Source organism: Molossus molossus, unplaced genomic scaffold, assembly GCF_014108415.1.
Source record: "Molossus molossus isolate mMolMol1 unplaced genomic scaffold, mMolMol1.p scaffold_m16_p_14, whole genome shotgun sequence".
Classification (NCBI taxonomy): Eukaryota; Metazoa; Chordata; class Mammalia; order Chiroptera; family Molossidae; genus Molossus; species Molossus molossus.
Genome location: NW_023425349.1, coordinates 4,378,867 through 4,402,248, shown reverse-complemented (window position 1 = coordinate 4,402,248; position 23,382 = coordinate 4,378,867). Strand labels below are relative to the sequence as shown.

The following is a 23,382-nucleotide window of genomic DNA, read 5'->3' as shown; positions in this document are numbered from 1 at the left end:
CAGGTCTGCACTGGGGCAGGCGAGGGGGTGGGGCTCGGGGCTCGGGGCTCAGCAGGGAGGGCTGAGCACGTGGGGGCTTCTTCCTGTGAAAGTGGACGCTTCGCGACTCCCAGGCTCCAGCTGATCGAACCAGAGGCGCCCCAGCTGCTGTCTCCGGGTGGCGTTCTGAGTCCCCCGCAGCCACTGCCTTCTTCACTCTGGACCCCAGGGCCTCCGACCAGTCCGTGGCCCGGCCGCTCTGAGACCTGTTTAAAGATAGAGGAAATATTGATGTTTATGTTTTTTTCCATTTTTATTTTTCTTTTTGTACATTTTTTTAATTTTTAAAACTAAGCTCTGTTCAGCATGGGAAGCAGGAACCAGGCTCCCATCACATTGACTGGTTTTTCTGGTTCCTTTTCAGGAATGAAAGCTCTTACTCTGCCTCACCCGGAAGGGCAGGGGCCATAAGTGCCCAGCGCGATCTCCTTGAGGAGAGAGTGGAGGAGTACTTGAGTGCTTTTGACAAGAAGGCCCGAGCAGACTTTGACAGCTGTGTCTCTTCTCAAAGAATAGGCCAGGAGCTTTTGTTTCCACCCCAGGAAAATGTACAGGAAGCAGGTGCTCCTGGGGGTCACGCCCCAAACCTCAGGTGTTCCCCGTTGGAGCCCGACTTTGCCCCAGCTGAGAAAAAGCCAGAGTATAGAAATTGGGACGTTAGCCAGCAGCCCAAGGCCGCTGACACAGCCAACAGTGTGGAAAAGGATACGCCTCGGGGGGAGCCCCCCTTTACCATCTCCTCCTGGGAGAAGGAAGGAAGCCCCCACAAACAGCCGTCCCTGGAGCCTGAGTGGAATCCTGAGCCCCGGGGCACCAGCAGCCAGCCCCCGGAGCAGACCGGCAGGACCCGGAGGTCGGGGCCCGTCCGGAAGCCCGTGCTGAAAGCCCTCAAGGTGGAGGACAAGGAGAAGGAGCTGGAGAAGAGTCGGCAGGAGCTGGGGGAGGAGAGCGCTCGCCGGGCCAAGGAGGAGGTGCCGAGCCACCAGGCCATCAAGGACGAGGACGAGGAGAACGACCCCATGCGGGCCAACTCCTCTGCCTCTTCAGCTCAGGGCGTAGCCCAGGCTCGTTCAGGCTGCTCAGCCAGCAAGTCCGAAGAGGACGAGAAGCCCGACAGGGCCTGGGAGACCAGATCCTCCCGGGAGCCCAGCGACACCCCCCCGACCAAGAGGAATAACTGGATCTTCATTGACGAGGAGCAAGCTTTTGGGGGCCGAGGGCAGCCCCGGAGCCGCGGCCGTGGGTTCCGAGAATTCTCTTTCCGTGGCCGGTGTGCAGGCGGCAGTGGTCCTGGCATCTGTGGCGGGGGGGTCCTTGGGGCGCGGGGCATCTACACCAACAGCCAGAGAAGTGGCCGTGGCCGGGGCCTGCGAGAGTTTGGTCAGCCCGAGGACTTCCCCAGAGCCAAGCCCCGGCGCCGCATCGCCAGCGAGACCCACAGCGAGGGCTCCGAGTACGAAGAGCTTCCCAAGCGGCGGCGGCAGAGAGGCTCAGACAGTGGCCACGAAGGCTCGCTCCTGGACAGGGAGGAGGGCGCCTTGAAGAAAGGTGACTTCAAAGACTCCTGGCGGTCCAACAAGATGTCCTCTGACGACCACAGCGGTCTAGAGGCGAAGAGCAGAGGCCTGCGGGCCTTCGGGCGAGCCCTCCCTCCCCGGCTGAGCAACTGCGGCTACGGGCGGAGAACCTTCGTGTCCAGAGAGCCAGCCCACTGGCAGAGCAAGGGTCCTGGCACCTGCTGGCAGGACCACGGCTCCCCCGACGCCTGCGGCTCCCAGCGACCCACGGACAGAGACCACGTCCCGGAGGCCTACAGGCCTTCTGACTCCTTCGGTGCCAGGGGCTTCGAGGACAGCCGCCCGGAGGAGAAGAGGGCCTTCTTCCAGGACGACCACGTGGCAGACTCCGACAACGCGGAGAGCCGGCCCTTCAGGAGAAGGCGCCCCCCGCGCCAGGACAAGCCCCCTCGCTTCCGGCGCCTCCGGCAGGAGCGGGAGTCCTTGGGCCTGTGGGGGCCCGAGGAGGAGCCCCAGCTGCTGGCGGGCCAGTGGCCAGCCAGGCCCAAACTCTGTCCTGGGGACAAGAGCGGTGCTGCGGGCCGCAGGTCCCCCGAGCTCTCCTGCCAGAACTCCTCCGACCACGCCAACGAGGAGTGGGAGACGGCCTCCGAGAGCAGCGACTTCAGCGAGCGGCATGAGCGGCGCGGCGGCCCCACGGCCGAGGCCCGCTCCCAGGCGGACGGCAGCCTGCCTGGGACCAGCATGGGGGAGAAGAAGGAGTTGGCCAAGAGGAGCTTCTCCAGTCAGAGGCCCCTGGTGGACAGACAGAGCCGAAAGCTGGAGCCGGGAGGGTCCGGGGAGAAGTGTGCTAGGCCCGGAGGTGGCGGCACCTCTCCCCGCGATGAGGACCTGCAGAGTGGGACGCCCGTGAGAGCCAGAAGGTAACACCACCAGAACCCGGGTCTTTCTGTGGCTGTTGCCCTGTGAGGAAGCCAGTGTTCTGAGCAGCACTTCATGCATGCGGGTCCTGCCCTGTGTCCGGTGCCCCGGCTCCCCTGCACCAGGGGTGATGGCCCTGGTGTGAGTGTCTCCGTCACTCGCCCTTGCTCCACTTGTCTGCTTTGGCGTTTTGTTGTGGCTTCAAAACTGAAACCAAAACTAGAGTCCCCAGTGGTCCTCTTGCGGTGGCTGTCCTGCACCTGCCCCAAGACTTCAGCCTCCATGTGTGCTCTTGGGGTCCCCCTGAGGGGCCACTGCGGCGAGGTGCCTGGCCAGCACCTCTCAGGCTGCCAGGTGCCTCTGCTGCGGGCTGCTGCCTGGCCAGCTCTGCTGCCCCCGGGGACCGCCACGGCGGCGGCGTGGTCAGACAGGCAGGAGCACAGGGAAGGCTGCCTGAGGCCAGTGACCCTCTCTGGCCTGGATTGGAGGCTTCGGTGTGTGGGTGGCCCACGTCAGCTCAGTGCTGCAGGCTGCCGGGTCAGGGAGGGCGGCCGTGCAGGTGTGCCGGCGCAGCACGGGCCACACCTCAGCATGCCGGTGAGACTGCTTCCACTGCCTCTCGGGGTCCAGGGCACAGGCGTGGGCTGTGACTCTTACCCAAGGGAGGAGCCACAGGACAAGCTGATTCCTTCAGGTGTCTGTCTAGTCTAGCTTTCCAGGGCCCGGTTTTGCTTCTGATTTCTGCAGGAGCCCGGTGGTAGGGTGAGGCCTGGGCGCCCTGCTGGTCAGTGTCGGGACAGGAGGACACCCTGCGGCTCTGGTCAAGTCCTCCCCACTCTCTCCTCTGTGGAGCCCTGCTGAGCTTGGCTCAGAGTGGGACGTACGGAGCCCGGGCAGGCCCGTGGCGGAGCAGCTTGCTCCAGGAGCAGGGAGAGCCGGGTGGCAGCAGGCGGCTGGAAGGGCCGTCCCTGTGGCCTGCACACAGCCCGCGGCTGCTGGGGAGCAGCTTGCACGGAACAGGCCGGTGAGGGCGTGGGCACAGGTCAGGGCACGCGTGGGGGCTGTGTGCTGAGGCAGTCTCCCTTCTCCCTGAGCTGACGAGGCCCTCCTTCCTCCACAGGCCCCCGGACGAGGCCTTGCCAGGGGCAGGCGGTCTCGGCTGCAGCAGTGGGAGCAGCCACTACACCCTGGAGCGGGCAGCCCGCGCCACCGCCGGCACCCCCGACGCCGCCTGCGAGGAGGCCGCGGAGGCCACGCTGGCTGTTCAGAGGGCGGGTGAGCAGGCGGAGGCCGCGGAGCAGCTTGGCCTGGACTATGGAAGTGAGTCTGTCGCCTGGGTTCCCGGGGAAGAGCCAGGCAGAGTGGGACCTCACTCGGGGCCGCCAAGTCTGTCCTCTCCCTGAGCGTCTGAGCCTTGGGGCGGGCCCTGGCCCAGTGTGCTGGGCTACTCACAGCTGGCCGAACCCTTGTAGCTGTCTGCAGCGCCCAGTCTTAAAGAGGGGAACCCGAGGCCCCGAGAAGTTGAGTGGTTCGTCCAGGACACGTGGCTGGTTAGTAGCAGAGCTGGGACATAGGTGTCTTTGTCTCCAGACTTTTCTAAGCCAAGTGTCACTTAGATCTCTTTGGTTTGAGTTAGCAGTTTGTTAGTTTGGTGTGAGAAAGGCGTAGAAATCTCAGCTGGATTCGTGGGTCCTGGTGAACACAGCACGGCTCCTTGGAGGTATCACGCCAGGCATTGCCTGGCCTTCGGAGCACAGCCACCCAGAGATGTCAGCTGCCTATAGGGCTGGGTTATTCTTGGCTCCTGGTGGGTGGAACACTGTTCCTTCTCGTGCACTCCTGGTTCAGATTCCATCATTGAGAACTGCGGGTCCAGCCCCGGGGAGGAGACTGAGGTGGGCTCCATGGTGGGTGAAGGCTTCATCGAGGTCCTGACCAAGAAGCAGCGCCGCCTGCTGGAAGAAGAGAGGAGGAAGAAGGAGCAAGCTGTGCAGGTGAGGGGCGCGAGGTGGGGGGGCGCAGGGCAGAGGGCAGGCTGATGCAGGGGAGCCAGAGCCAGGGCTGAGAGTTCTGAGTTTAGCCCAGCACAGGGCGGAGGGAAGTAGTGCTCCTGAAGACAGTGCCCAGTGCCTGCTCTCCCGGCAGCCCCATGGCGGTAGGTGGCCTCCTTCCTGTCCTCAGAGAGGGGCCTCGTCCAGTGACAGCAGCTGCAGACCTTCATCAGCCCCCAAGTCCCTTCTCCTTCCTCTGTGCCCCGGTCTGAGTGGGATAAGACTCGTCACCCTGGGAGTGACGAGGGGTGGGGACCCTGCTCAGATGGTGTCGGTGGGGCACTGCACCTTGTCCGGTTGTCAGAGTTCATCACAGCCCATTGACTGTCAGCCCTTTCCAGGTGTGCTCTGGTTGGCATTGAAGTTCACATGTAGCTGAGGTCTTGAGTGATGAGCTATCCAGCGTCTCTGGAGCAAGTTCTCTTGGTTTTGGTGCCCCAGAGACTTTTCCGGGGAGGATGACTTCTAGGACGGCCTATACCACCCTTTCTTTTCCTTAGGTGCCTGTCAAAGGTCGAGGTCTTTCCTCCCGTATTCCTCCTCGGTTTGCGAAAAAGCAGAACAACTTGTGCCTGGAGCAAGGCGATGTGCCTGTGCCAGGCAGCAGCCTGGGCACCGAAATCTGGGAGAGCAGCAGCCAGGGTAAGAGCTGGGGTGTCTGGGCTCAGACGTGTAGCCCGCGGCTCTTCTCTTCTTACGGAACATCTGCTTTCAGGGCCTTGAGTGTAGGTAGAGTGTAACCTGTTTCCTGGCATCCCCTGCTGAGCCAGAGTATGTTAGATGGCCCTTAGTGCCGTGTGTAGCTGTAGTCCCTGAACGGGTTGACTTTCCTGCCTTGTGTCTGGCTGAAGAGCTGGCATCCCGAGCCCGGCCCTCCTGCTCTGGGCCCTTGGGGGCGGGCTTGACTCCCTTTGCCCACGCCACATACCCTTAATGAGACTGTGGAAGTCGATGATTGGCTGCCAGGGAGGGAACCACAGTCCACAGCTTCCTGATCAGCTCCTTGCCCTTCCCCAGCCTGGTAGGAAGGTTCTGCCAGCTCCCCAGACGCTCTTTCAGAAGACAGACCAGAGTAAGGTGGACCTCGCTTTTTAGAAAGTTTGTTTCCCTGAACTTATTTCTAAAATTCTATAGTCGATGCTATTTTTCTGGTAACTTTAAAAATACAAAAGCATCTTAACTAAGCAGATTCTTCTTGAATGCCCATTTTGACCAGGGCCCTGCAGGGTACAAAGATGCATAAAATCAGGGCACATGACACCTCCAAGGGTATCCTGGAGAAATCACCCACTTTCAGCTTGTTTTTAAACACAGCAGCCAACGGTTTTCAGAATGGAGGGACTCGCCCTCAGAGCCACGTGACAGACAGCTGAGGTTCTGGGTTCTGGGCATGGATTCTTTCAGGTTCACTGCACGGCCTGTCCTCACTGCAGGATAACATTGGGAAGGACCCAGCTGTGATGGAACGCGTGATGATCTTGCAATGAAATGTTGATGTCAGACAGTCTGGTATTTTGTGAGTGTGTGTGTGTGACAGGTATAATTGTGTGAGTGTGTGTCAGGTATCATAATGTGTGTGTGTGGCAGGTATCATAATGTTTGTGTGTGAGTGTGTGTCAGGTATAATGTGTGAGTGTGTGACAGGTATAATGTTTGTGTGTGTGAGTGTATGACAGGTGTCATAATGTAAATGTCAGTCTGGTATTTGTGTGTGTGTGTGTCAGGTATAATGTGAATGTGTGTGTGTGACAGGTATAATGTTTGTGTGTGTGAGTGTATGACAGGTGTCATAATGTAAATGTCAGTCTGGTATTTGTGTGTGTGTGTGTCAGGTATAATGTAAATGTGTGTGTGTGACAGGTATAATGTTTGTGTGTGTGTGACAGGTGTCATAATGTAAATGTCAGTCTGGTATTTGTGTGTGTGTGTGTGTGTCAGGTATAATATAAATGTGTGTGTGTGACAGGTATAATGTTTGTGTGTGTGTGACAGGTGTCATAATGTAAATGTCAGTCTGGTATTTGTGTGTGTGTGTGTGTGTCAGGTATAATATAAATGTGTGTGTGTGACAGGTATAATGTTTGTGTGTGTGTGACAGGTGTCATAATGTAAATGTCAGTCTGGTATTTGTGTGTGTGTGGCAGGTATAATGTAAATGTGTGTGTGTGGCAGGTACAATGTTTGTGTGTGTGTGTGACAGGTATCATAATGTAAATGTCAGTCTAGTATTTGTGTGTGTGTGACAGGTATAATGTTTGTGTGTGTGAGTGTGTGACAGGTATCATAATGTAAATGTCAGTCTGGTACTTGTGTGTGTGTGACAGGTGTCATAATGGAAATGTCCAGAAGTGCCTGCCCAGCAGTTGGGGTAGAGTGGACTGGGCACGGGCGATGGCTTCTGCCATCAGGACTTTTCCTCCAGGTTCTATAGTGCTCAGGCCAAGGGCCCGGGAGGGCCTCAGGGAGCCCCTGGATCCTAAGGTCACGTGTGAAATTTTGTGTGCATACATAAGGTCCAAGGCTTCTTTGGAACCTCAGAGTAATTTGAGCTAACAGAATTTCAGACATTGTAGCAGCTCCCAGCTTGTAGAGATAAAGAGCTGGCTTAGGTGAAGGGAAGCCGCACTCAGCGGAATGAGTGGCAGTGCTGGCGGGAGCGGGAGCGGGGAGCGGCTGGCACGATCGCTGCTCCATCCGATCGGCGCGAGGCGCGAGGACAGGACTGTCGGAGGGTGCTGGGGAGGCGGGGGAGGCTCCCGGGCCAGCTCCTGTGTGTCGGGCCTGCTCACCAGCCTGCCGGTGGTGGGCTGAGGGGACTTGGTCTGTGTGCACCTGTGCTCGTCCTGGCAGCTGGCTGTCCTCCCTGCTGTCCTGATTCTCTGTCTCCCCTCCCGGCAGCCCTCCCCGTTCAGGCCTCGACTGGCGACTCCTGGACTAAAGCCGCCACTGCCTTCAACAGCACCGAGCCTGGCTCTGCTGAGGTGAGTGCCGTCCCCATGGCTGCCGGCCTGGGCCTTTCATCCTGGCGGCTGCCTGAGCTCGCCCTCAGCCACAGCAGTTGAGCCTGGACCAGAGGCCATTTCCACAGGCCCTGCCTCGTTGCTGGACTTCATTCTCGGTTTTCTGCCTTTGTGGGATGCCTGTGTGAGAGGGAAGAAGAGAAGGGATTACCAGGGAAACCCACCCCCAGTGTAGGACAAGCGATTGGGGGACTGTCCTTCAAACCTGTGTCACTATCCACTCAGTTTGGTTTGGGACACAAAGGAAATGAGATTGGCCAGCTTGGCCCAGGCCTGCTGGGGATCCGAGGTGGTGAGCTTGGGCAGGGCGGTGTACTCGGCCGCTGCCTTCAGTTGTCAGGTTAGGACTAGGCTCGGGACAAGACTGCATAGCACGGGCAGTTTGGGGGAGCTGTGTCTCAGAATTCTGTCGTCGTTCTCGGCTGACTGCGTTCTGGAGTCGGGGCAGGGCTCTCACCGTCTGTGCCTCGCACAGCAGGGCTTTAAGAGCAGCCAGGGGGACAGCGGTGTTGACCTGAGCGCTGAGTCTCGAGAGTCGTCTGCAACCTCCTCTCAGCGCAGCTCGCCGTACGGCACTCTGAAACCAGAGGAGGTGAGCGGGGCTGGCCTGGAGCCCAAGGCTGAAGGCCACAAGGAGCAGGCTCAGAAGCAACCTGAGCCAAAGGTAACCTGGGAGTCCCACTCACGGGGGTCGGGGCCTGGGCAGGAGGGCTTGTTGTCTTTTGTCTTCTGCCCTGATTGCTGGGTGTTCAGAAGCTATAGATTGGGGTCTAGTTTGTGTTTCAACTTCTCTGCTTTCCCATCAAGGATCCGGAACAGGGCTCAGGACAGAGCAAGGAGCACCGACCAGGACCCATCGGCAACGAGCGTTCTCTGAAAAACAGAAAGGGTTCAGAGGGGGCTGAGCGGCTGCCTGGGGCTGTCGTCCCACCTGTTAACGGGGTAGAGATCCACATGGACTCCGTGCTCCCGGTACCGCCCATCGAATTTGGAGTCAGTCCAAAAGTGAGTTCTTTCTTTTTTTTTGTACTTGGAAAGGAAGCAGGGGGCTTGGACAAGTTGTCCCTTAGAAAAAGTAGGGAGATGGTTACTGAGCAGCAACACTCTGGAGGGAGTCTGCCAGCGTGGGGTCGTGGACGGGAGGTGGTAGTGAGCTGCCCTCCAGATTTCCCCGACACTAGCCGCTTGCCAGAGGAGTGGGCAGTGGTCACAGGCAGGGAGGGGGATGAGGGTGGTATCCTTTTCTTGGGTGCTGTCAGGCAGCATCTGGCCAGGTTGCTCCCGTGGTGAATGCTGCTTAGTGGATTTTTTGAGTCGCTGATACTGTGAGCCAGGAGGATTTATTTCTGTGGACCCTGTCCCCTTTTCTCAGGACTCTGACTTCAGCTTGCCGCCAGGTTCTGCCTCTGGTCCGGCAGGGAATCCGGTTGTCAAGCTTCAGGATGCCTTGGCCAGTAACGTGAGTGTGCTCGTGCAGCCAGCTCTGCCCCGTGGGGCCAGGCAGACCTGGGTGGAGTCACGGTGCGGTTTCTAGCTGGGCACCGTGCATCCGCGGGCGGAGGCTCTGGGGTCTGTCGGGGCCCCGTGGCATGTTGATGGGCACCGCGCATCCGCGGGCGGAGGCTCTGGGGTCTGTCGGGGCCCCGTGGCATGTTGATGGGCACCGCGCATCCGCGGGCGGAGGCTCTGGGGTCTGTCGGGGCCCCGTGGCATGTTGATGGGCACCGCGCATCCGCGGGCGGAGGCTCTGGGGTCTGTCGGGGCCCCGTGGCATGTTGATGGGCACCGCGCATCCGCGGGCGGAGGCTCTGGGGTCTGTCAGGGCTTCGTGGCATGTTGATGGGCACCGCGCATCCGTGGGCGGGGGCTCTGGGGTCGTCGGGCCCCGTGGCATGTTGATGGGCACCGTGCATCCGCGGGCGGAGGCTCTGGGATCTGTCAGGGCTTCGTGGCATGTTGATGGGCACCGCGCATCCGCGGGCGGAGGCTCTGGGGTCTGTCGGGGCCCCGTGGCATGTTGATGGGCACCACGCATCCGCGGGCGGAGGCTCTGGGGTCTATCGGGGCCCCGTGGCATGTTGATGGGCATCCGCGGGAGGAGGCTCTGGCGGCCGCGTTTCTGAACGTGTCACCAGGGGCCTCCTTCACACTTTCTTGGAGGCCTCCCCATCTTTGTGGTGACGGCCAGTCATTTTTGTGTTGCTGGCACATGGCCGGAGTCCTTGCTAGATGGCTCTGGAAGGTGCAGGTGTGGGGGTGGCTCTCCTGGGTCTTCTGTCGAAGAAAGTCATGACGGCAGCGCTTTGCAGGAGATAAACTGCTGGCAACTTCATCTTGGTGGTCGTCCGTGCACACAGTCAATCTGAAGGTGATTTTGACACGTTGTCTCATTTCTTCTGTGCCTGTTTGTTCCATGGCTTTCTGTCCCCGCAGGCCGGGTTGACACAGAGTATTCCGATTCTGCGGCGTGACCATCACATCCAGAGGGCCGTCGGCCTCTCCCAGATGTCCTTCCCCACTGCAGACCTCACTCTGAAGGTAACGCCGCCCTGAGCTGGGCAAGTCCCACACTCGCTGCCTTGGCTTGTGCAGAGGCAACGCTGAAGAGCCCTGTGGCATGTTGATGGGCCTCCACCCGTCCTTGAGGCCCAGGTCAGGGCTGCCGCTGCCTCGCCCTGCAATTGTCCCCCTCTCTTCTGGCTTCCAAAGATGGAGTCTGCGCGGAAGGCTTGGGAAAACTCGCCCAGTTTGCCAGAGCAGAACTCTCCGGGCGGTGCTGGCTCAGGCATCCAGCCCCCATCCTCGGTGGGAGCCTCCAGCGGGGTCAACTACAGCTCCTTTGGCGGAGTTTCCATGCCGCCCATGCCCGTGGCCTCTGTAGCACCATCTGCTTCTCTTCCAGGTACCTCAGCCGAGCCTGCTTCATTCGCTGCTTCCAAGGGGGGCACTGCCAGCCCTGAGCACCAACCCCCCCTTGACTCACAGAGTCTCCGAGTGGGAGTTTGTTCCTAGGCTGGGTGGGCACAGCTTCCCACGGGCCGCAAATAGCTCGCACTTACTTCGTGCTTCCCTACTCTCCACCTGCTGGAGGGAGGAGGGAGCAGAGATCGGCTTTGAGTTGGACCCTGGTCATGTGGGGGCTTTGCCACCTCCGCCAGTGAGCGGGTCAGCTCGGAGCCTCGGTCCCCTGCTCTGTAAAAGCAGCCGGGGGCAAAGATGGCGCTCCCTGGGGTAGCTGCCCTGATGGGAGGTCCTGCCTGGGGAGTGCTTGGTCTCACTGGAGTCTCCAGGCAGTGGAGGCCGTGCTTACCCTTCCTGTCAGAGTCTTGGTCATTGTGTAGTTGCCCAAAGGGGCAGGGGTGTTGGGGATTTTGAGGTCCCAGCTGTCGAAGTCTCAGTGATGCAATTCCAATAGATCCTTCTGACCCTCCACTGTGGACTCAATAGCAGGGAGATGAAGAGGAAAGTGACTGAGAGACCGAGGCAGCCCCGTCACAGTGCGCTCCTGGGTGTGGGCGATGGGCGAGTGGTTAGGTGGAAGGGTGGGCTGGAGCTGCCCCTCCTGGGCCCTGGTGCTGTGGCTTCACCAGGGCCCGCAGCAGGGGACTGAGCAGGCCCTGTGCACACTCTCCAGGAGAGAGTGGCCACACACGTCCCCTAAAGGGACCTCAGGAACAGTGAGACCTGATGCTGTTCTGCCTCCTGGATTATGTCTCCAGGCAACCACCTGCCACCTCTCTACCTGGATGGCCATGTGTTTGCAAGTCAGCCCCGGCTGGTTCCTCAAACGATACCTCAGCAGCAGAGTTACCAACAGGTGATGGCAGCAAGCCAGGTGGCCTGGTGGGGGACGGGGATGTAGTATCATTACTTCTTTCGTTTGTTGTCTGTCTCTTTCTCTGTGTCCCTCACATGTAAGGCCCAGCGCATGGCATGGCATGCAGCCAGTCAGTATTTGTGGAACAAATAAACGAGAGACAAAGAAGAGGACTGGAGCTCAGTGTTCTAGACCTGCTTAGTTTTCCTCTCTCAGAGTTCTTCCTGTGTCCTAGCTGGGGAGTTAGCTGAAACGGAATTCTCTTTGGTGATCAGGTATCCTTCTGATGAAGAGAAGCAAGGCCTAGACTCCCAGGCACGGATGCATTAGAAAGAGGTAGTTTTAGAAATGAGCAGGTATTTGATTTTATGCAGGATTGGCATATTTTCTCTGCTGCAAGGGGAGGATTTCTGGAAGACTCCTGAAGCTGGTGTGGGGCCTTGCGAATGGTCCGGCACCCCCAGACCTGCACAGACAGCACCGCGCGCTCCTGGGCGGAGTGCTGTTAAGTGCAGATTTGGGACGGAGGATAGAGGACTTGGCCTGTCCTGACCTCTCTTTAAACATGACCTTAAATATTATATTGTCCAGTTTTGCAAGATTTTTGGTCTTCATATAACTGGATAAAACTGCATGTGTTCTTTATGTGGTTGTTCACTCACGTGATGTTTCTGTGGCCCACCTCTCTCGATACGTGTAGTAGGAAAGCATCTGATACATGTAGAGCAAAAGAAGCACAGGAAGGATGTGCTTGGATTTGCATTTTGGGCGGTATTCCATCTGCCATGAGGGGAAGGGAGCTCCAGCTTGGAGGCACTGCAGTGACCTGCCTTGCTTCCCCCACAGGCTGCCGCTGCCCAGCAGATCCCGATTTCCCTTCACACGTCTCTGCAGGCTCCAGCCCAGCTGGGACTGAGGGGCGGACTCCCAGCCTCCCAGTCACAGGAGATCTTCAGCTCCTTGCAGCCCTTCAGGTGCGAGGAGAGGAGGGCAGCTGGCAGCTCACAGGCAGAGCTCAGACCTTTGTGGCCTGGGCACTGTTCCCTTTGCTCTGCTGTGCTCCCCCCTTCTCTGCTCTGGGGGTGGGGTGTGGGTGATGATGGTCACTTACAGTTCCCCTGCCACGCCCATGCCTTCTCCAGGGCCTCTGGTTGCTCCTGCTGTGTCTCATCCAGGGCCTTTGCCATCACACGTTTTCCCATGGCCTGTACGTTTGCCCAGTGGTGCTCACCCTGGGGCCAACAGCACTGCACCATCTAGGAAGTTGTTACAAAGTAAATTCTGACTTAGACCTTCTACGTCAGAAACTCTCGGGGTGGGGCCAGTAGTGTGTCTTCTCAAGCCCTCGGGGGCTCTGATGCAGGCTCACGTTGCAGATCCAGGAGTGTGTTCATGCACCTGACCCCAACCATCTGCCTGGCTTTTGCAGATCTCAGGTGTACATGCACCCCAGCCTGTCACCACCCAGCACCATGATCCTTTCTGGAGGCACAGCCTTGAAGCCTCCGTACTCGGCATTCCCCGGCATGCAGCCTTTGGAGATGGTGAAGCCGCAGTCCGGCTCCCCCTACCAGCCCCTGAGCGGAAACCAAACCCTGGTCTACGAGAGCCAGCTCAGCCAGGCTGCCGGTCTGGGTGCCTCCCAGATGTTGGACTCTCAGCTCCCACAGGTCAGGATCAGTCACTCCCACCCCAAACTCGAGGTCTTGTTTCCACATGACTGCTTCTTCCTTGTCTGCCTCTTCATGTGTGCTGACCTACCTGCTGTTTATACCCACTACGACTAGTCCATGGGCCACCAGAACCACGGCCAAATGGTCAGCCCCTTCTGAGTAGTCCTGTCACCTCCCTATCCCCCAAATCCAGCTTCCTTTGCGAGAGCTACTCGTCCTGCAGCTCCTCCTGCTGTCCCCACCTGCAGGCTGTGGGGTGTGACGATGGTGAGTGCGTGTCTTTTGCATACTCACGGGTGCCTCCCAGTTCTCCCAGAGTGTATCTTGAGTCCCATCTGCCTTTGGGACCTGAACCCAAATCCAGTGGGCTGCCCACATGTTGCTCTCGTACCTCACGGTGTCTCCCACTTAACTAGTGTGTTATGTTCCTGGCACTGGCGCTGTCCAGTCCGCATCGCCCGCTCCTCCAGCAGGTCTGTCAGCTCTGATCTGGGAGGTGTTCAAGTGCAGCCATTTCTCACCCCTCAGCCACCTCCTTGGCCAGGCTCCTGCACGACTCCCGCCCCATCTTCCTGCTCCTGCCTTTGGGCCTGACACACTGTTCTCAGCATAGCAGCCGGGGCCCTTTAACATTTTCTTTTCAATATTTTTTTTTTTTTTCTGAAAGAGAAAAAGGAAGGGAGAGAGAGAGAAACAACGATAGGCTGCCTCCTGCACGCCCCTCACTGGGGATCAGGCCTGCAACCCAGGTTTGTTCCCTGACCAGGAATCCAACTGGGACCTCTCAGTCTTTGGGATGATGCTCAGTCCACTGAGCCACACCGGCCCGGCAGCCAGGGGTCCCTTTAAAACACAGTACCTTGGCCCGGCCGTGTGGCTCAGTTGTTGAGCGTCGACCCTGCACCAGGAGGTCGCTGGTTCAATTCCCGGTCAGGGCACATGCCCAGGTTGTGGGCCAGATGTCCAGTGGGGGGCATGCAGGAGGTGGCCAGTCGACGTTCTCTTTCATCAATGTTTCTTTCTCTCTAAAAAAAAAAAAAAAAAAAATCAGTTAAAAAACAACAACACAACATCCTGAGTCGGCTCTGTCCCCCTGGCCTTCCACGCCCTGTTGTGTGCCAGGCAGCCTGGGCCTGGAGGCTCTGGCTGCCACGTGTCTCGGTGGTGTGATCCCAGCGGATCCTTCTGACCCTCCACTGTGGACTCAATAGCAGAGACATGAAGGGGAAAGTGACTGAGAGATGAAAAGTGGCCCAACCCCATCCCCTTCCTCTCACCCATCTTGTTCTGGACGTTAGAAGTGGTCACTTAGGCCTTGTAGTCGCCCCTGTTCTTCTGTCATAATGTTTCAAGAGCATCCAAGAGGCTTCAGTGTGGTTCCGAGACCCTAACCCCCCAGCCCAGTTGAGTCTCGTCCTCTGGCCTTTGGAGGCTAAGCAGTGATCGGCTTGGCCTCCCTGCCGCACGAGCCTCCAAAGGTGCCTTTCCTGTGCTGCTTCTGTCGTCTGACTCTCGGGTGGGCGTCACTTCCTAGGAGCCTCCCTGAGCTTCCCTAGCTCTTCTCCTACCCCGGCCCCACCTGCACGCGGGCTCTGGCACCCTGCGGCTGGGTCTGGCAGTGTCGGGGTGCTTCCCCCGCACAGACTGCATTCAGTGAGCCTTTGCTGGGGGGGGGAGCAAGGCGGACTGGGGACACACGCCCTTTGCCCAAGGTGGAGCGGCACACTCCCCATGGGGCCCTAGCCAGCTGCTGCCGCCTTGCCCTGCTTCCTCACCGCCCGCTCCATTCCAGCAATAGGGGTAAAGTGAGGGTGCCCTGCGCAGCTCCGATGGAGATCCAGGGTCTTTACTACTGCGTGAAGCCCAAGAATCTGACATCTGATGGGTGGTTGCTCCTGGGCACGTGTGTCAGCTGTGGTTTGTGGCTTTCTCCCCACTTCCATTCCTCCTCCTGACTGTCCCTGTTGTCAGCAGCTGACAATGCCACTGCCTGGCTCGCAGCTGCCTCTGCCGCGGTACGGCTCCGGGCAGCAGCCCCTGATCCTGCCGCAGTCCATCCAGCTGCCTCAGGGGCAGAGCCTCTCTGTCGGGGCCCCCCGCAGGATTCTTCCGCCCGGGTCCCAGCCTTCGGTCCTTAACACCAGCAGAGAGGTGAGCATGACTCCACCCTGCTGTGGTCCTGGGGAGGGTCCTTGTCAAACCTTTCAGGTTAGTCACCACCACTGTTAGGCTAGAAAAGGCCAGCAGTCCGGGGTGCAACCTCCTGGGCTCCCCACTGCTGATTCCCACTCACTGCAAAGTCCTCTCAGAACGCAGGAGCCCCTGTGCGTGTAGCCAGCAGTGTAGATGAACTCAGGCGTGGAGATGCCCGAGCAGAGGGGACGGTGTGTGCACTTGATGCCTTGGTTCCCTTTTGGCGGCTGAGGGAGCATCTGTGGAACCAGTTCAGGTGGGGTCCCAGGGGCCCAGCTAGAGGGTGTCTGGGGCTGGGCTCCAGGGACCCGCACTCCGCTAGCTCCCAGGCTCTGCTGAGGACTGCTCCCCTGGGGCAGAGATGTCCTGGGCACAGGCACTTCCTGGCCCCACTGAGAAGGAAAGACCACACCACTCTTCTGCAAGCAGGCTTCAAGCTTGAACCCTCCATCCAGCAGCTCTCCTGGGCCCTCATGGCCATCTGCTCTGCCCAGGGTGGTTCAGCCAGGGCCGGGCTGCCTCCCGGGCACCAAACAGCACCTTTTACTTCCTGGTCTCTTCAGTCCTCTCAGATGGAGATGAAGGGCTTCCACTTTGCCGACAGTAAACAGAACGTTCCCTCAGGAGGCTCCATGCAGTCACCACAGACCTACAGGTGAGAGACGCCCCGGGGCGGATGTTGCAGGAGCCAGGCTCTCTGTAGTCGGGGCTGGGGATTCAGAACCATCAGGGCCCAGGGAGGGCTGCACAGGCACTGCGGCTGGCTCCCCTTCGTAAGCTGATGTGTCCTCATGAAGTTTCGGTCCTGGGACACATGTGCTGTAGCTGACCACAGGGACATCAGGAGCCGGGCTTGGTGCGTAACGGGCATCAAGGGCTGTGCGGTGGGAGAGTGCTGGAGAGGCAGGGACGGGACGCGGGCGGCTGCTGTGCGAGGGCGGGCCTCGCCCTGACCATTCACCACTTTCGCACCAGCCTTTAGAAGGACTCAGTGGCCAGGAAGGCACAGCCCTGGGCGGGGGGCAGAGTCCCTTGGTACTGCTGGGCTGTGGGGCCTGGCCTTACCTTGGCGGACTGGCACCTTGCCTCCTCTGTCTGCCCACCCCCAGTGATGGTCCCGGGCCCCTTAGCAGCATTCGGAGACGGCTCTGTGGGAACTGAGGCGCCAGAGAGCTCTGGCTCTGCTGTCTCACCTCGAGGAAGCGCGTGCAAGGCTGGGCAGGCAGCGTGCTCCAGCTCTGGGTCCAGGGTGGGGATCCCTGGAAGTCCCTCCTCTGGTGCACGAGTCATGCAGACGCCGTGGCCGGAGTGCCCTGGGAGAGGTCAGCAGCAGGCTCCGCGCCCCAGCCTGCCTGCCAGGAGCCCGGTGTCTGGCGTGGGCACCCTGCTCCGCTGCTGTCGGAGTGTCCGGGCCTCAGCCTCCTTCCAGCTGCAGTTCAGAGCGAGGGGTTTGGTGGGTTTTTCCCCATTTCATCATCTCTTCTGTTCTTATTTTCACTCTCTCGGCTTCACTTGTTTTTGTTAGTTTGCTTTGTTTTCAGTCATATTTTCCACATAGGCCAAAGCAGCACAGCTGTGAGAAGGGGGTGTGGGTGCAGCGCAGAACAGCGCGTGGGGTTCAGGGGAGGCAGGGGCTCCGCGTGCAGGCGGGTCCACAGCTCTGTGCAGACCTTCCCTCCCTGACCAGGGTCGCCTGTGTCCGTCTGTAGGAATGGCAGTCGCTCTCACCAATGGAGACTGTTCAGGAAGTAGAATCCTTAGCTAAGTAGCCTTTGGTTGGTTGGTGACTTCATTGGGGTTGGGAACATTGGTATATTTTTATAGAGAAGTGTTTCCCACTTTTCTGGAAAAGGCTTCTGAGGCATGGGCCCCTGGTCAGGCCCTTGGGGTGCCCTGTGTGGGAGACAGCTTCTCGGGAGAATGTTCCTAGGCACAGGCCCCTGTCCTGAGTCCTGTGAACCCTGCACAGCACTTCACGTTTTTTACCATGAAATCTTTTTCTCCCCTCCCACATATTACCCAATTAACATACCAGGGACTAGTTGTTTGGGCCATGGAATAGATTTAGAGAGATGTTCTGTAGTTTAGTTCCTTTGGGTATTTCTCCACCCTACCCCCACGCCAAAAAAGGGAAGACTAGACAAATAATCGTCATAATTCTTATATCAGGTTTAGAGACCTTTTGTCTGGTCATAGAATCAAGTTGGTCCAGACCCTCCAAGCCCTTAGAGACGGTTAGTGTCTGTCCATCTGTCCATCAGTGTCTGCCCGCAGCGGGGACCTCGGCCTCTGCCCCTCAGGTGCGTCTCCATGCGCTGCGTTGGAGGTGCCAGGGCTGGCAGTGACCACCGCGCTCTCCCCTTCTGTGCTCTGGCTGGCTAAGGTCTCTGTTCTCCGTCGGAGGTCTGCGCCCGAGCGAGGGCTGCTGCGCCGGGCTTGTCTCCGTTTCTGTGGCGACGCGTGTGTTCTCACCCCCTGCCTTTGGTTTTTTCAGGCCTAGCTCTGCTAGCCCCAGTGGGAAGCCCTCTGGATCAGCAGTTAACATGGGCTCTGTGCAGGGACACTACGTTCATCAGGTAGAAGATGACTTTCCAGACCCTCCAGCCCTGGACGCTTAGGCCCGTCTCCAAGCGCCAAAAGAGAAGGGACTGTCCACCCCATTTGTGTGCTCCTGTTATAAGGAGAGATGTTCCCTAGCGCTTAGAGCGTGGCGCCGGGAGCCCGAGTCCCTCCTGGCGAAGGCATTGCTCCTCTTGACAGGCATCTGGATCCTTCCTTGTCCTGCAGAGAAGGGAGGATGCGGAGTCCTCGGGGGAGGTGATGCCAGAAGGTGGACTGTCCCTCCGTAGCGATCTGGGCTGTGACGGCGCGGGGACTGGGCGGGTCTGTGGGTCAGCTCTGGAAGCCGGGGCATGTGTGTGCGCGTGCGTGCGTGCGTGCGCGTGGGCTAGCTCTCGTGAGCGCTGTGTCTCATCTGTCCTGGCCGGGAGGGACTACGACGGAACGGAACGACCTTTCCTTGCCTACAACGAAGGGATCGCTCAGTGTCTTTGCCGCCGGGCACTGTCCTCTTCGCGGCTGCTCTGAGACGTGCCGGCTGCAGAGCTCGGCTGTGTCGGGTGTGGGTCTTTAAGAAAGCAGCATTACTGGCTGGCGGAGCTGGAGGGTTGGCCACTCACTTCACTCTTTCTGGCGTGGTTCCCTGGGGGGCCGACCCTCCAGTTGCTTGGATTGAGCTTCTAAAGCTTTCTTCCAGAGCCCACACCATGGTGTGGGGCAGATTGAGGCTGGTCACCCTGACAAGCTGCACAGTACAGACCTGCAGGTTAATGGGAACCCTGACTGCCAATCTCGAGGTCAGACTTGGTCCTGGAAAAGGTTCCCACAAAGTGCGAGTCAGGAGGGTCAAAGGTGCGGGAGAACCAAGTCTGCCTGGAGGCCCCGCCCCTCAGCACACAGGCAGGTCTGTGCAAGGGCTTTGTTACCTGTGGGCATGGGGTGCACTGATTTGAAAAGGTTCTTCCAGTCGGCCTTGGATGTGCCGCCCCTGCAGAGGCCCGCGGGCATCACAGAATGCTCCCCGAGGACCCGGCGTCTTTCTGCCTCTCCGAATCACTGCACTCAGCACCCGTGGGAGGGGACAGAGCAGCGCTTCCTGTGTCCTTCCTAGGAGAGTCGCTTCTAAGTCTGTCCTCCACGAAGGATGGACTCCTCAGGGTAGCTTTTCTCTGACTCAGGAGCAGGAAGGGGTGGTGGGCACTGTGTGTCCAGACAGCTTTCTCTGTGAGGGTAACTTCTTTGTCCCCATTCATCTGTCCAAAGGCAAAGCCACGAGTGGATGAAAAATCCAGCCTGGGAGCCGTGAAACTGCAGGAGGCCCCTTCAGCCGCCTCCCAGATGAAGCGAACTGGAGCAGTCAAACCTCGGGCAGTGCGAGTGGAGGAGAGCAAGGCCTGAAGGTGCCCGGCCGGCCTCGCCTGAGGACAGTGCTGCCCCTCGCCCTGCACCGCCATGGCCGGGAGTCTCGGCAGCTTCTCCGTCCGACCGCCTGGCCCTGGCGGAGAGCCGTCCCTTCTCTCCTCCACTCCTGAAAGCGCTGATGCCTAGCCAGCTTGCACCGTGGACATGTGGCATTGACCTGCTTGCTTTAATACAGACAGCAGAGGACCCTTCCCGGCTCCTCCTCACCCGCGGGCTGTGAGCCTCCGTCCAGCTCGCCCCGTGCAGAGCAGCCCGAGCGGGCGCTTTTCTCAGTGCTTGCTTCCCTCGCGGCCCGCGCAGCCCACGCGGCCGGCAGCAGGCTTCTTTCAGCTCGCAGCTTCCTGTTCTAAAAAGCAGCTGAGGTTTTTACAAAGGAGAAAGGAAAACAAAACACAAGCTATGTCTGTGTAGCTGAACTTTGTGTCCTTCGCCAGCCTCTCCCTGACCCCTCTCGTGTTCGGGTAGTTCCCTTCCCCCCTGTTCAATCTGATCATCACTGCGACCCTCCCTCCTGCTGCCTCTCAGTTGGTTAACCTTTGAGGTTACTAAGACACCGTTATGAGCGCCCGTGCCCAGCTGCGGGCTGGGGAAGCAGTTGGTCCCAGCCCTGGCCTGGAGGCTTACGGGCAGCCCATTGAGGTTGACGACGTTTTTAGCATAAGAATTACCCAGAATTTCTGTCCTGGACTCTTCTAAAGCCAGTGGTTATGTTGCCCGCTGGCCCCTGAGGCAAATCATGGAAATACCAAGTCACTGGTGTTTTCCAGTTTGGCCTGGTCGTGTGAGCAGACAGCACCACAGGCTCCCTCTGCGTCTCTGCTCGTGGGGCTCCGGCACCCGCAGGGCTGCTGTTTCACACACACTCCCTTTCCTAGAAGCCTTCCATGATACGCCCTTCTCCTCACCCCTTCCCGTCTGGATTCTCCTGTCCCTCCACCTACACAGCTCATGACCAGAAACCATGAGTCCCTCCCCAGACAGCCATGTGCTTGAGTCTGCAGCAGGGCCTGTGGTCTGGAAGGCTGCTGGGGGGCTTCCTGTTTCTCCTTTTTTTCTCTCCCATTAGCAGACCCAGATCATTGGGCATCGCTTGTCCAGCCGGCCAGGGCAGGGTCCAAGGGGAGGCTGTGTTGCAGGGCTGACCGTGGTTCTAAAGCAGCCCGGGCAGCCTTGTCGCAGAGCTGCCTCTAGCAAAATGTCCATGTGAGCCATTTTACACTGTTTTGTTTTTTAAATGAGAACTAGAGTCATCCCAGATTCTGTCATTCCAAGGAAGGGGCACAGGAACGTTCAAGTTTTGTACGTACCCTTCAGGGAACTAATCAGCCCTCTACCGAGAGGGGGTGCTGCCACTGGTTCCAGGGAGCAGGAGTGGTAGTGGGCGGGGACGTCGGCCCTCAGTGTCACCACGGTTGTGTGCCAGCCGCTCAGGCTGTGTCTCAGTGTGGAACACGGCAAAGGCGCCTTGGGCCTTCTGAGTGACTCGATGTTGCTGTTCACCGCTTTAGGGATGTGGGCAGACAGGCCCCCATCTGAGGTCGAGAGGGCTAGTTTCCTTGGAAGATGCTCGCTCTGCAGCTTTAAGCACCCCCTTCTTGCCTCCACCCTCTGTCCTCTTCACTGGCTTCTTTTTTTTTTTTTCATCCCCCGAATCTTGACTCAAGTCCTTTCTGCACTCGCCTGCCCCTGTGCTCATCTGCCCGGCCCCCTCCTCCCCCAGAGAGGGGCCAACTGCCCTCTGCCTGCAGCTCCGCTCCCAGCTGCCCCCATCGCCAGCCGCCCCTGCAGGCCACACGCTCGCCGCTGCCTGTCACCCGGAAACCTGGCCAGACAGAGCCTCACACCTGGTTCCAGTGCGCACTGTTTGTCTAAAGGGAAACTGATCTCATTGTGAAAGTCAACAACAGTCCTGGGTGCTGTTACAACTCAAGATGTGTCCTTCAGGCGTCCTGCCAGTGACAGTGACAGTACTCGTGCTTGAGAAACAAGAACAAAGGAGCCCCTGTTCTCCAGCCCTTTTCTCTGCCCTGTATCCGCCCCTCCAATAAAAACAGAAAACACTAGAATTTATTTATATGTATTGATGTTGTAGGTCTAGGTGAAGAAAAGTAAATGTTTCACTGCTCTATTTATATATCATGTCTGACGTGTTCTGTGCAGGAAAGGCCCGGAAATTGCATGTGAACTTCAGTGCTTTCACCGTCTCCGTGTGCCCCGCTGCAGGCGCCTTCCACCGGGACACATGTTCAACGGACTCGGGGCGGACGGCGGCCTTGCCTGCCGCACCCCTCCCTTCCTTGGTCTGATTAAATGCAATCTTTAGTGCAGAGATGTTTAAGGTGCAGTCTTTTCCTTTCTCGTGTTTTAGAGCCAAGCTCAAGGTCGTAGGACATTGGGTCTTATTTTGGTTCCAGACGACATCCCCCCTCCCCCCCTTTCAGAGAGCAAATTCATACAGAGGACTCTGCCAGGATGTCTTGGGCCCTTTGGCGAGAACAGTTGAAAACCCGAACTTACCTTTTCTGCTGCTGAGATGCGGTGGTATCAGAGGCCTCTCATGCACCTTTGCCTGCTAAAGTCGCCCTCCTGATGCTGGCAGTTTTGCCCCAGCTATTGATGGTGCAGCCCACTGCTTGGCACCCAGGGGCCTGATGTGGTGTCTGTACAGCATCGACGACTCAGTGGAGTGAAATTCCAGCATGTGGGGTTGTGTGTCCGAGGTGTCGTCCACCCACTGAAGATTTCTCTGCCAGCTGTATTTGGTCTGGTTTTCTTTATTGTTTCCCCCCTTTTTATCCATACTATTGTTTTCAAACTTGGAATTCATATACTTTGGGCTCTAGTTCCTTTAGGGGGAAAACAAGGAATAACTGTTACACATTCAGAAAAATCAGTTTGTCTACTTCCAAAGCTGTGGTCATTCCAGCCACTTCTAGGCATACTGGGGTATCTTGTCATTAAGTACTGGCAACTGTTCTCCCAGCCCTCACCCTCCTGTCTTCGGGGTCTGCCTTCTGGATGGGGGTGAGGTCTGTGACTGATGCTCAGAGCCAAGGAGGCTGAGGGTGCACGTGCGTGTTCCGAACTGGCCCATTGTGTGGCAAGCTGGTGCAGCTCCTCCTGCTGATCGGTTCCCCTCCACCAAGTAGTTGCACGTTGCCTCTTGTACTTGTCCTTTTCACCTGCAGAGCAAGCCTGGGTTGGAAGGTCTGTTGAAAATGGCCTTCGGCAACCAAGGATACTCAAGTGTTTGTGCTTTGTCGTGTTCTGTGATGAGTGGGAAATGCAGACTTCTGAAAACCAGCCCCTCCTGTTTTAGAACGTGAGAGGGACCTAAGACTAATAGATCACCCAGGACAGGAATGGCTCCGTGTTGGGGTCAGACACCATTGGTCCCCCAGTGACACTCTCCACCCGGACCACCATTGTGTATTTGGCGAGTGATCTCCTGCTCACTGTCTCCCGCCCCAGTTGGGTGGCCTGTCTTCAGCATGCTACAGAGCCTCCAAGTGGAAACTGCTAGGAAGGCTCTGTGTGGATGACTTTCTTCCATTGTTTAAAGGGGATACTGTACTGTAAGCTTTGGACCTCATGCCTTGCATAGTGAAAAGGGTTTGGGGGTTTTGTGTTGTTCTTGAAAGGGTTGTTTTTGTTTCCTTTTGTTTTCATTTTGGCTTTTCCTCTTTGTCTTTTCATGTAGACCAGATATTTGAAAGGGCAGACGATGGCTAAAGGTGTAATGTGCAGCTTGTTCATACATTGTTTGGGGAAGCTTTTACCTTGGTGGGAAATGGAATCATGGGTTCACCAGGCCATGGTGGCACACTCGCCCTTTGCCCTGTCCCTTCGGATCAGTACCTATTGTTTCTCCTTTCAAATATGTGATTGTACTAACTCTTTCCATGTGAAAGAATTCTCCTTATTTAAATAAAAAAAGTAAAAAAAAAATCACCCTAAAATTGAACATGCGTTCTCATGCTGTGTGTCCTCGGTTTCCTGTCATTTCCCTTTGAGAGAGTTGATAGGAGTGACTTGGCTGAAGAGCCTTGAAGCAACGTGCAGGGGAGAAGGGCCTGGGACGGAGTAAGGTGCATCTTCCAAATGGTCCGCATCAGCAGTCCGGCTCCACCCGAGGGCCTGAGGGTGTGCGCCTCGGCCTGCCCGCCGGCC

At 58.1% G+C, this 23,382-nt stretch overlaps 1 protein-coding gene and 2 non-coding genes across 10 annotated transcripts in view; all 3 read left to right on the top strand.

The window, feature by feature from the left end:
• PRRC2B (proline rich coiled-coil 2B) overlaps positions 1–23,150 on the top strand; it is a 57,405-nt gene extending 34,255 nt beyond the window's left edge. For 2 of the 8 annotated variants that reach the window (XM_036261540.1, XM_036261536.1), the window contains exons 15-31: positions 404–2,479; positions 3,598–3,797; positions 4,326–4,471; positions 5,029–5,170; positions 7,427–7,509; positions 8,024–8,212; positions 8,356–8,553; positions 8,921–9,007; positions 9,982–10,086; positions 10,258–10,450; positions 11,268–11,365; positions 12,212–12,339; positions 12,795–13,035; positions 15,010–15,189; positions 15,795–15,886; positions 17,726–17,807; positions 19,054–23,150. In XM_036261540.1, the coding sequence (XP_036117433.1) occupies positions 404–2,479; positions 3,598–3,797; positions 4,326–4,471; positions 5,029–5,170; positions 7,427–7,509; positions 8,024–8,212; positions 8,356–8,553; positions 8,921–9,007; positions 9,982–10,086; positions 10,258–10,450; positions 11,268–11,365; positions 12,212–12,339; positions 12,795–13,035; positions 15,010–15,189; positions 15,795–15,886; positions 17,726–17,807; positions 19,054–19,188 (4,375 nt within the window). In that variant the 3' untranslated portion in view covers positions 19,189–23,150. The remainder of the gene's footprint in view (positions 1–403; positions 2,480–3,597; positions 3,798–4,325; positions 4,472–5,028; positions 5,171–7,426; positions 7,510–8,023; positions 8,213–8,355; positions 8,554–8,920; positions 9,008–9,981; positions 10,087–10,257; positions 10,451–11,267; positions 11,366–12,211; positions 12,340–12,794; positions 13,036–15,009; positions 15,190–15,794; positions 15,887–17,725; positions 17,808–19,053) is intronic. The other 6 variants (XM_036261538.1, XM_036261539.1, XM_036261537.1 and 3 more) reach the window with 6 other exon arrangements.
• On the top strand, positions 10,941–11,026 carry LOC118630347. Its single transcript, XR_004959589.1, has one exon. It is a non-coding gene; the product is annotated as a small nucleolar RNA SNORD62 (small nucleolar RNA).
• Positions 14,195–14,280, top strand: LOC118630348. Its single transcript, XR_004959590.1, has one exon. It is a non-coding gene; the product is annotated as a small nucleolar RNA SNORD62 (small nucleolar RNA).
• Positions 23,151–23,382: the final 232 nt, after the last annotated feature.